The sequence below is a fragment of the Carassius auratus genome, chromosome 34, assembly GCF_003368295.1.
Source record: "Carassius auratus strain Wakin chromosome 34, ASM336829v1, whole genome shotgun sequence".
In the NCBI taxonomy this organism is placed as follows: domain Eukaryota; kingdom Metazoa; phylum Chordata; class Actinopteri; order Cypriniformes; family Cyprinidae; genus Carassius; species Carassius auratus.
This window is the reverse complement of record NC_039276.1, coordinates 21,943,468-21,955,914: the sequence shown is the minus strand read 5'-3', so window position 1 is coordinate 21,955,914 and position 12,447 is coordinate 21,943,468. Positions and strand designations below refer to the sequence as shown.

The window sequence follows — 12,447 nt, the reverse complement described above, 5'->3', positions numbered from 1 at the left end:
TTGAGGAAACAAACGCGTTTTTGCCATTGGGTTATTATTTGGTCCTCCTCAGCACCCGTCAGCAGCGCCTCTGCGTCCGCGCACCCGGAAACTGAGCAGTGCGACAAAAGCAGCGCTTTCTGCAGGAATAAACACATCAGGTCTGTTCACAACAAGATTTCAGATTAGAGAAAACATCTCAAGTGGTGTGTTTATGACACAAGTGAACGGTGTATCCCTCGGTATGTCGCTGTTTATGTGCTGGGTGGGGTCAGGCAGTAGTTTCTCCTGGGCTGCTAATGTGAATCAAACGGAGAGCAATAACACACATTAAACTCTTTAGGTTAAGAACATTAAATTTCAACAGTAAGATCCTTTATGTTTCTTAAATAAGTCTCTTCTGCTCACCAAGCTTGCATTTATTTTATCCAAAACACAGCAAAAGCTTAAATATTGTGAATTATTGTTGTTGTTTTTTGTCAGCATCATTACTCCAGTGTCACGTGATCTTCAGAAATCACCATAATATGCTGATTTACTGCCCAAAAAACATTAATTATTACTATTAAGATTTAAAACAGTTGAGCAGTTTTTTTCAGGATTCTTTGATGAATAGAAAGATCCAAAGATCAGCATTTATCTGAAATAAAAATAATTTGTAACACTACACTACTATTCGTAAGCTTGGAGTTTATTTAGCAAGTATGCTTTAAATTGATGAAGACACTTATGTTACAAAAAATTATATTTAAATTGAACATCGAAAAAGAAAAATATACTTAGCTGAAATATACTTATTTATAATGATAATAATAATTATGTTTTTTTTTAAAAAGCAGTAAATCAGAATAATTTCTAAAGATCATGTGACTGAAGACTGGAGTAATGATGCTGAAAATACAGCTGCACATCACAGAAATAAATTACACTTTAAAATATATTCAAATAGAAAACGGTTATTTTAAATAATATACTTATTTCACAATATTGAAGCTTTTGCTCTATTTTGGAATAAATAATTACAGGCATTGTGAGCAGAAGAGAATTATTTAACAAAAACACAAAATATTACTGTATAAAAACTTGACTGTTAGTGTATGTGTATACAGGATGAAATATTCAACAAGATGAATGACACCTAGGTGAACTATCAGTTAAAGTCACAAGCAGAGAAACGATCCTGCAGTATTTGTTGATCTTTGGACCAGACACGAAGCGAGTCGAATAAACTGATTCTCTATTTGTCATGAGTTCAGTTTAACTGCTTATATTGTGCTCTACTCTCCTCCCAAGGTCCCAAGCTTTAGTGTGATGCCTCAGGACTCACGCAGATGGCAGTGAATGAATGATAAATCTGTTCTGTAATCCTCAGGGAAAGATTACTGGACTAAACAAGGCACTTTGTTTTTCAAGTGCATGTTTTAATCTGGTCATTAAGGGCTGTAGAGAGAGTCAGGTGCTGCGGCACACAAAAGACAGATCAGAGACACAAGCCTGGCTCTTGAGCTGATCCTGATCCTCTGAAGAGACTGGGACGGCCCGACAGACTTGAAGGGCTCTCTTTCCCTCTTATACTTTCTGGACATTTAAAAAAGATTTGCACCAAATTGCATGTTTTTGCTCAGTTTTGGGCCTAAAATTAAAGTGCTTTGTTTTTTTGAACATGAGCTCCATATTCTCAGTTTATCAAGTCAAGTCAGCTTTATTTCTAAAGCACCTTATATAACACACAGATCGTCAAAGCAGCTGCACAGAGTTTAACAGAGAAAAAAAATGCCTAAAGTTTCAATAAAAAAAAACATACAGGAAAACCCTGCGTGACACTAACTTGAGTTTGTCTTTGGGTGTTTAGTGAAGAATCATGTCTGATAAAAGTGAGCTGAAAGCTGAGCTTGAGCGAAAGAAACAGCGCTTGGCTCAGATAAGAGAGGAGAAGAAGAGAAAGGAGGAGGAGCGCAAGAAAAAAGAGGTGAAAAAAACACACCATAATCTACTGTTTCACTTGTATTAATATACCAGGTTGAGTTTTACAATATTCCACTGGCTCATGTATGAATCATAATGAGTAAAGTCCTTTCATATGCATGATTCCAGTAGCAACAAGAGTAGAAAACATTTTTTTCCAGGTGCCTTGGGGTGGAAGTTTATGTCACAAATTAATATGCACAATTAACATAATTACTTTTTCTGATATGTATTTTTAAGTTGTGGTTGATGAGATGAAAAAGACTTAATAAAGCAACAAATAAATAAATAGCAGTAAACCTATGAAAACTGAATCTATTTTGGGTTTTGATCTTTTAAAATAGTCATGAACAAAACGGTATGGCAGCTTATGAATAGTAAATATTTAGCAACTTGTAATGAAAGTGTGAAAACTACATTTAAAATCTGAATGTTGTTAAAAACAATGAATACAGCGCTGTCTGCATGTTTTCAGGAACATTTCATGAATAGAGCACAAAATTAAATGACTGAAGACTAACTCCTTTTTTATTTTTTCGTAAGTTCTGTCAAATTTGGGCGATCGGATATAATATAAGCTTATATAATTTGTTAGTTTTCTGTTCTTTTCAGTACAGTATGACATTTTTTGTTTGTTCATTAGACATTTGCAAAGTCCCCGTTGTTAATTTCCAGCTATTGATAAACTTACTTTTCCTTTAAACACATGCTGCTCTTTTAATTTAATGATTTTTCTTACCATAACTGTAGTAGCAGGTTGAGTGGCTGATGAATGCAGTCAACACTACAGTTTGTGTCGACACTGAGTGAATGCAGTATAAGGCTGAATAGAGTCCGATTACTGGTTTTTGTTCTCTGGGAACAATAGAGCGTTAGTTTCTTGATGAAGTGTTTGTTTTTGTATGTGTCAGGCTGAGCTGAAGAAGGAGGCTGTCCCGCCGCAGGATGATTCAGACCTGGAGAAAAAGCGCAGGGAGGCTGATGCTCTGCTGCAGAGTATGGGCATCACACCAGACACTCCTGCGGGTGAGACACCTACAGTACAGTACACACTCGATCCACGTCCACTGGAACACATCCCTGCAATAAGAGATCTATCGTTTATACATCCGCAGGAGAACACCTTGCAGTCTCAGTCAATGATTTTAGCAGATATTCAACAGCACAGGTTTCTTTGAGAGTGGTACAGACCAATGTGCAGTTCAGTGTATTATATTGATTGAACACAAGGGGGCAGGAGTGCACCACTGTAGATTTGGTGGCTGGCAACTAATTTCATCAAACACTTAGATTTAGTGTTTATGACGTTTAATATCTGAGCGCTGTAAATACAAGTACCTGTATTGTTAAAGTGGGCTAAAAACATTGACCATCTTTTCTTGTCTAATATTTTACATAGTTTTTATGCATGTGACCAAGACGAACTAATTATCTAATAACTAATTATATAACACACAAACACATGCATACTCGTTTCAGTTTGTAATTACATGGTATGAACTGTTTTTATTGTTGTTGTTGTTATTTATTTTGTTAAGTGCTACAGAACTGATTAAGAGTTTGGACTAAATCAGATTTTTTTAATGTGAAAAAAAAAAAGTGTATTTAATTATTAATAAGCAGAATTATATCCGAAGGATCAGGTGACACTGGAGACTGCAGTAAATTTAGCTGTTCCATCACAAAAATAAATTACACTTGAAAATATATTCATATTGAAAACTGTACTGTAATTGTAATAATATTTCATAGCTATTAACATTAAAAAGTGTATCGTTCCAAACGTTTGCCCATTAATGTAGGTACTATCATCAAAAGACCAGTTCATCAGACGAAACGTGTCAGAGAAGTGACGTTAGTGAAGAGAAAAGCTCCAGCAGTGTTTGAGTGCACATGACACTTGTGCTGTGTGTGTAATGCAGCATCATTCAGACGTTTCCAAGTGTGATTCAAATTGTCCAAATGTTTTAGAGGGCACTGTTTGTGGATGAAAGTATGTTAATCTCTTTCTTTCTTTCTACAGGTCCCACACCCATGTCTCCCACGGCCAAATCTACAGACACCCCGAGTGAAGCAGGGAGCCAGGACTCAGGAGAGGGGGCCACGGGGACGAGGTACTCTCTCTCTCTCTCTCTCTCTCTGTCTCTCTCTCTCTCTCTGTCTCTCTGCCTCTCGTTCATGTGGCAGGTCAGATCTGATTGGCGCTGGAGAGGTTTGTGGCTTTATCATTGCTTGAGGGACAGACCTCCGGTGAAAGTGGTGTTGTATTTGTGTGTCTGTATGCAGGTCTGAGCAGGTAGGGGAATGATCTGCTGAATAAATCTCTATTATTAGCTGCTTTTCACCTGTAATTAAATGAGAATGTATTGCTGGAAAACCCCTGAGAAGAGAGAAGGGGAAACATGAAAACATTAGCTGTGTTGTCTTTAGCTTCCAGTCGTGTCTGTGATTTACAAAATCATGTATGCAATCTTGATGCAAAGGTTTTTCCAGAGTGATGTTAATGTAGCCTTTTAAGCTAAAGCAGAGTTGCATCTAGGGAGAAGGTTATCCCGGAATCCAGTCGGAAATTCACATCACCCTGGTTCCCTCAACAAAAACACAACAAAATTTTTCCATTGACTATTGGATTTTTGTAGAAAATAAGCTCTGTGACCAACAAAAGTCCCAGCTGAATAATGAAATGGTTCAGACTTGAGTTCTTCACTCTTTGTTGCTGTAATGTTGCTCATCCTTACATTTTTATCTGTTAGGTGACAGTTGTGCATTATTAAAGTGGTCATAAGATGCCCATTTTCCACAAATTGATATGATTCTCAACCCTCTACGCACACCTTGGCAATATAATCGCCATTGGCTAGTAAATTTTTTAGTTTACTCGCCAGACTGATATTGTATTACACACACACACACATTATTCAATTCAGTTAATCTTTGTAAAATGGCACAGCTTCTTAAATCTTAGCTTCTTAATCAGTCAAGCATTATATTATGGTATTAAGCAGTATTTAATGATAGAACTTTAGTGATTAGAACTAAAACTTGATAACCATGTATGAATGCATATTTGTCATTTTAAATGAACTTAAGACTGGTGGTGATGCTTAAGGAATTGTTGGTCATTCAGGGTTTCTGTAAAAAAAAAAATAGTACTAGATCATTATTTGTATTATTTTATTATTCCTTTATTTAACCAGGGGAAATCATATTGAGACGATAGTCTCTTTTTCAAATGGTCCCTGGCCAAGATATTAATTATACTAATACTAATTATACTACCATACTAACAATATACAATGCACTATGGATTGATGAGCTGCTGGGTTCATGAATACTAATCACGTTGTCTGCGTTCAGTCAAGCTGATTTGCTGAAATCAAAACAGGGATGGTAATAGATGAGCACCAGCCAATTAAATTGCCATTTGTGCATTAGCTCCGCCCACTACCAGAGAAACTGGCATATCTTCTGCTTGTTCGAAAAAGTTGAATAATTCTAAATGAACTCCATTATTTTAACAGTAAAATAAAACAAATAAAATACTTAACATGTAGCGTGTCGGTTCAGCGTGGTAAGACTCTCGCTCTCTCTCGACGGTGAGTTTACAGAGCGTCAAATACAGGTGTACTGTGCGTCCATTGAGATAAGGTGAAAAGTACAGATCACTTGATGGAGAGTGAACTCTGAAGCGTGTGTGAAAGAGACTATAGTTTGTTCAAAATTTCTCAATGGTAGTGTTTTTACCCTGTCAAAAACAGTGCTTTTCAGAGCAAGCAATTTGTGGCATTTTCCTTTAAATGTTAATGAGCTCTGCAGACTCCGCCTTCTCTCTTCCAGCTGCTCTCTGAGGGACTGTTTACTTCAGCTGCATTCATCTGAAACTTGCTAATTAGGAAAGTCACATGCAAAGATTCATAAAAAAACGTACACTCGTTTCTTCAGTGGGTGAAGCTGGATCACGAATGATTCATGTGAACATAAGCACATTTAGGTAGATCGGGGCGCTTTCTTGTCAGAAACAAATTTAACCTCTGCATCTTCAGCGGCTCAGATGTCAGGAGTAAATGACGACTGCTATGTTCATTATTACATCCAACAACAGAACACCTGATGACAGTCACTTGGGGAGGGTCTAAGGTAAGACGCCAGTCCAGTCTGTGCTGAAACACTCCTGTCAATCAAACCATCGTGGGTGGGGCCTGTCTGTGTGACGTCTCACACACTTGAGATCGGCTCGATTTGAGAAAGGGGTAAAGATTTGAGCAGATTAAAATAAAACCACAGGGTGGATTTTTTTCATTTTAGGGTGGTTGTGTACACACACTGCCAAAACACATTTCAGTTCAAACTACTTATAAAAGTGCTTGGAGCATCACAGTATGAACATTCTAGTATTGACATAAAAAAATGGCTGTTTATTATTGACAGTCAAAATAAAGGGGAACCTGCATCTTTTGTGGAGCACATGAGCTAACCACTAAGCTCCAACTAGTAAAACAATATAAATATAGAAACCTTATAGAATAAGAGTGAATTTGAGCTCACAATAAGACCTATGGGAGTATTGTAGAGCTGCTGTAAGTAGTGTTTAACCCCTGATTACAGCAGAAACTCACACACACACACACACACACACACACAGATGCCCCCGGGGCTCCGTGTCCACTCATATCCCACACCGCTTCAGCACTTCCTACACACACACACACAGGTCATGTTACCGGCTACACACACACACACACACTCCCTCATCACAGTCACACTCCTGACCACACACAGCCTCGGGTTGTGCTTCCGCTTGTGTGTCATGATCTGTAAGGATTTCATTGTCTTTTTAATGCACACCAGAAGTCGACTTTTAGTCATATTGAAAATAGCATAAAATACATTTTGTGAGTAAATACTATGTCTTTTTGTTCAACAAAGTAGCATTTATTTGATTTAAATATGGATTTTTTTTTTCTATGTAGTCATATTGTACTACCACCATTTGAAATAGCATTATATAATTATACTTTCAGATTTTTTTACCTGTAAATACAGTGCTCCATTTTCAGCTTTGTTTTTTTTTCTACTTGTGAAACCTGAAGAAATCCTCCTATTGTCAACATTTGGTGTTTATGTGGAGACCTTTCTTATTAGCGTGGTTTTAAATGGTTGTGCTGATAAAAATAGCTTGTAAATCTCTCGTTATGTTATATTATCAACACATTTTGTATCCAGTCTTTTTGTAAATTATTTTTGGAACTGATTGGACACTGGCCTCATTGATCCGAGCACAAGCACTTCTGTTTTTGAGCGAAAAAAAAAAAAAAACACTGATTATTAAATATGCATCCAATGTCAATTAACAACATAGCATAAGATATTTATAAGTACGGAAGTTCTAAGCGGCCATGCATTATAATATTTTTTTCTTCTTGTTTTCTCGTTATAACCACTTAATTTTCTCGTTATCTCGACATAACGAAGTTCGTTTTCTCGTCATAACGACTTCATTTTCTCGTTTTCTCGACATAACGAAGTTCGTTTTCTCGACATAACGAAGTTCGTTTTCTCGTTATAACGAATTAATTTTCTCTAAGAAGTTACAAAACTGCGCTAGCAGGTGGCACTATAGACCTGAATATAACTGATGGGGTGTTGTACACTATCCACTTTACTGTACGTGGACCTTCCTCGTGATCGGTATAATTTGTGCAGTCTTTATTACTGACATTTAATTAATTCATAAATGTTAAATGCTTGAATCAATATGAATATTTTGTGTATTAAGTTCCTGCTAGATGCATGAGTTTCACCAACGCGTTCTGTGTCACAAAATAACTGCTTATCAAAACCAAGGTTGACATCACTATATTCTGTTTATCTACAGTAGGACGGGATTTAACGATGTAGGCTGATGTGCTTCCTTTCCTTATTACTAATCTTTATTGTTAACCATATTGATGAGAAATGTGATGTATATATTAAATCCGTAGGCTAATTCAATTCAGCTTTGTTCTATAATGTTGTAATCGTTTTTTTCTACACACACACACACACACACACACACACTACACGTACACGTGGACGCTCTTTTCAAACAGAAGCTTGTAACACACATGATATCTGCCACATCATATAATGACTACTACAAATTACAAATTATATATAATTTTATTTCAAATAAAGGGAAAATGAAAAGTGAGTTTAATCCAAGCAGCTCTAATTTAGCGGTGTTGCCATTTAAACATGTTAATTAAAAAAACAAAATGTTCGTTGTACTGTCTCTGGAAAAATCAACAGTGATTGATCAGCCTTTATTTATATACAGTATTGTAGACGTTATTACCTAGGCGAAACAAAATTTGCTGAAATATAGGCTACAGTAAGAGCGCCTGCATGGTTGTCCATCAGATGCCTGTCAAAGTTGAGTTCATTACTATAGCAACAGTAAAACTGTCATGTCGTTATAACGAGAAAACAAACTTTCGTTATGTTGAGATAACGAGAAAAATAAGTCGTTATAACGAGAAAACGAACTTCGTTACGTCGAGATAACGAGAAAAATAAATCGTTATAACGAGAAAACTACTTTCGTTATGTCGAGATAATGAGAAAATTAAGTCGTTATAACGAGAAAACAAAAAGGAAAAAAAATTATAATGCATGGCCGCTTAGAACTTCCATATATAAGCAATTTTTGGCTGGCCAATTTTTTTTTTTGAATTATGAGTTTTTCAAATTTTCAGTTATTAGTTTATAAATTTATAGTAGGCCTATAGTATATAAGTTTTTATATACTATGTGAGAAAAGTCAGTATGTTTCAGCCCAATGCAATAACATTAACTAGTATGAGGGTTACATGAGGGTTAATGAACTTTGACTTTTGTCTATCAGAAATGGTGAAAAGAGACTATTTCTCTAGAAATGCATCGGTCTGAGAGATAATGGCTTTATAGAAGATGGCAGTCTGGAGAAACAGATCGCACACTGGTGCTCAGCTCATATTACCAGATTAATTTGCAAAACTTCAGAGATTGTCCTCTTATTTTTAGCTGCCATATAGTCAGGACATCTGGTTCTGTTCCGGTGTTGTGTTTGTCTTGTGTGTATAGAAGCTTTTCTTCTCGTCTCTAACTGCTCTGGAGGTCTATAACATTGTGTTTTAACCGCCGCCTCTCTATCTCTCTCTGTCTTGCTGTATGTCTCTGTGTGTGTGTGTGTGTGTGTGTGTGTGTGTGTGTGTGTGTGTGTAACCGTGTCTCGTGACACTAACAGGACTCTGCACTGGGACTGTGACCCCTCTACCCTTCTGCTTCACTCTGAGCCGGGGTACTGCACACTTTCTGCTCATTCTCCCTCACTTCTGCTCTTTACAATACTAGTCAAAATCTGGACACATTTAGTATTTATTCATTAGCGTTACTAATAGAATTCAGAATAAAAGTTGTCAAAATAATCAAATGCAAGCTTAGAAATTATATAATGACCAAAAAAAGTTAAACTACACTGAACAAAATCATAAACAGAACACTTTTGTTTTTGCCCCCATTTTTCATGAGCTGAACTCAAAGATCTAAGACTTTTTGTATTTACTCAAAATTTATCTTAAATATTGTTCACAAATCTGTCTAAATCTGGGTTAGTGAGCACTTCTTCTTTGCCGAGATAATCCATCCACCTCACAGGTGTGGCATATCAAGATGCTGATTAGACAGCAGGATTATTGCACAGGTGTGCCTCAGGCTGGCCACAATAAAAGCCCACTCTAAAATGTGCAGTTTTCTGTATTGGGGGTCCGAAAACCAGACAGTATCTGGTGTGACCACTGGTGGACACCAGTTTATTACTAAACAATTAAATGTCTCCTTGCTAATTTAGACACATTCATTACTTTACCAGTTCTTTGTAGCAAGCCTTATGTGTGCAGTCATAACGCTTATTATTCTGTAGGCTATAGCCTATTTAAGTAATTAAATTAATATAAAGGGGCGAGGCATTTGCTACTTGTATAAAACGCGGTTCAAGAAGCGGTCGGGTACAATATTTTCTTTTCCTTTTTTGCAGTCTTTGCGGGTTAGTTGAAAACATCGGTCGGGTGCTGCTTGTTTATACACTGACCCGCGCATCACTGGTTCACGAGGACTTGACGAGACAAGATTTTTAGACTTTTTTTTTTTTTTTTTTTTTAAGAAATCCTCAATGATGAAATATATAGGGGAACATAGTCTTGTTCAACTGAAATACACAAAATGGATACATTAATTGTTTATTTTATATATACATATGTTTATGTGTGTGTGTTTTTTCTGTTTTAATTGTTAACTCCTTTTTAATAGTTGAATTAAATTGTATTAATTAAAAAGCATGTCTAATTATTAAAAATCATGAAACAGATTAATTTTCACATCAATTTATTAAAAGTTTAACAAAAATTATGCTTTATGAAATGTTTACATTTTTCTCACTATATTATAATTTTTTATTATTGTTACCAAAGTCTGTGTTTTAGCATGTCTAATTATTTGAATTTATAAACAACTTTTTTTGGATTTTTTTCCCCCTCAGAAATCCTGTGTTGTATATTAACATTTTTCTGTGTTATCAAATGAAGGTATAAAACATTAATTTAATTTATCTTTTAATTATTGACAATTAACTGACTTTATTTTATGTCAAACAAATGGGGGTTTACTATTCAAATTTAAACATGGAAGAAATGTTGTGTGTGAAATCCTTAAAAATATTGTTTGTTTCGTTTTAGTAGAAGTAGTAGTCTAATGTACATTCTACAAAAAAAAAATAAAAAAAAATACCAGACTGTTATTTTGACGGGTTGACTGTGTATGTGATATGATGCTTTTGCTCAAATCAAACGGTCAAATGCTCATGAAGTGACTCTCAGAGCAGTTCTGGAGATGTTCTCCATATGTTTCTGTCCTCATTTAGTGAGACGGCAGATGCTGAAAACACTGCGAGCATCACACAGGCTACTGTGTGTGGAAAATAGTGTGTAGCTTCATTTTTACAAATAATTTACATATCCTGATTTGATTTAAGTGTAATGATCTACTATTGATCGGGTAATCAATTCAGAGTTTGACAAATTCCATCACATCCTGCATTAAAGGTGCTGTAGGGAACATTTGTAAAAAAAAAAAAATATTTTTTACATATTTATTAAACCTGTCATTATGTCCTGACAGTAGAATATGAGACAGATAATCAGTGAAAAAAAATCAAGCTCCTCTGGCTCCTCCCAGTGGTCCTATTGCCATTTGCAGAAACTCCATCGCTCCCGGTAAGAAACAACCAATCAGAGCTGCGGTCTGTAACTTTGTTTGTGTTCAAAATGTAGAAAAATGTATATAATAAGCAAGTACACCATGAATCCATTTTCCAAACCGTGTTTTTAGCTTGTCCTGAATCACTAGGGTGCACCTATAATAAGTGTTTATATTTGGACTATTTTAGATTGCTTCGGGGATACCGCGGCGGAGTAACCCAGTACCTTTGTGATTCTTCATAGACATTAGTAGAGGGAAGTAGTTCCGGCTACGATGTTCTTCCGCAAGACGCAAGCAGTTCTGTTTATTAACCGCTAGAGCGTCAAAAGTTCCCTACCGCAGCTTTAAACTGTGAATGCTGTTGTTATGACTGGATAAAGAGTACACTGTGTAATTTTCCCACTCATCATGCGTCCACTCGCCTGATGTGGACAAAAAATATCTTGCCACCACTGGTGAAAGGGTCAGTGTAATGCAAATATATTTGAAAGGTCTGGAGACGGCTTATGGTAGAGAAATTAACATTCAATTCACGGGCAATAGCTCTGGTGGAAATTCCTGCAGTCAGCATGCCAACTGCACACTCACTGAAAACTTGCGACATCTGTGGCATTGTGCTGTGTGATAAAAATTTTTTAGAGTGGCCTTTTATTGTGGCCAGCCTGAGGCACACCTGTGCAATAATCCTGCTGTCTAATCAGCATCTTGATATGCCACACCTGTGAGGTGGATGGATTATCTCAACAAAGAAGAAGTGCTCACTAACACAGATTTAGACAGATTTGTGAACAATATTTGAGAGTAATAGGCCTTTTGTGTACATAGAAAAAGTCTTAGATCTTTGAGCTCATGAATAAAGGGGGCAAAAACTAAAGTCCTCAATGAAATGAAATTAATAAATCATTATAAAAATGTAACTAGATTTTTGTTTGAAGTTTATTTATAGGCAGTTCATATTTATCTGAAAACTAATCAGGCACTGAAAGCTTTTTATGATAATAAAAAAATTCAAGAGCATAAGAAACGTCTCCGTTTCTGACACCTATGAATGTGGATCACAGTGTTTTCTAAGAACATGTTTCCACCTGTACTTTAAGTGCTGTCAATTTGTGATCAGATCAGCTGAGAGAGATCTTACCAGAATTAACTGTGTCCGTGTCAGTTTGTCATCTGCTTAAGAGATGTAGTATGTGTGTAAAACTTTAGATGGTTGAACATTGTGGGCGTTGT

General features: G+C 36.2%; 1 protein-coding gene across 2 annotated transcripts in view; it reads left to right on the top strand.

Moving 5' to 3' along the window:
- The first annotated feature begins 11 nt into the window (after positions 1 to 11).
- Positions 12 to 12,447, top strand: part of dync1i2a (dynein, cytoplasmic 1, intermediate chain 2a) — a 31,047-nt gene continuing 18,611 nt past the window's right edge. Inside the window, exons 1-5 of one of the 2 annotated variants that reach the window (XM_026218635.1) lie at positions 12 to 140; positions 1,832 to 1,948; positions 2,856 to 2,970; positions 3,968 to 4,058; positions 9,209 to 9,262. In XM_026218635.1, the coding sequence (XP_026074420.1) occupies positions 1,841 to 1,948; positions 2,856 to 2,970; positions 3,968 to 4,058; positions 9,209 to 9,262 (368 nt within the window). In that variant the 5' untranslated portion in view covers positions 12 to 140; positions 1,832 to 1,840. The remainder of the gene's footprint in view (positions 141 to 1,831; positions 1,949 to 2,855; positions 2,971 to 3,967; positions 4,059 to 9,208; positions 9,263 to 12,447) is intronic. The other variant, XM_026218636.1, reaches the window with a different exon arrangement.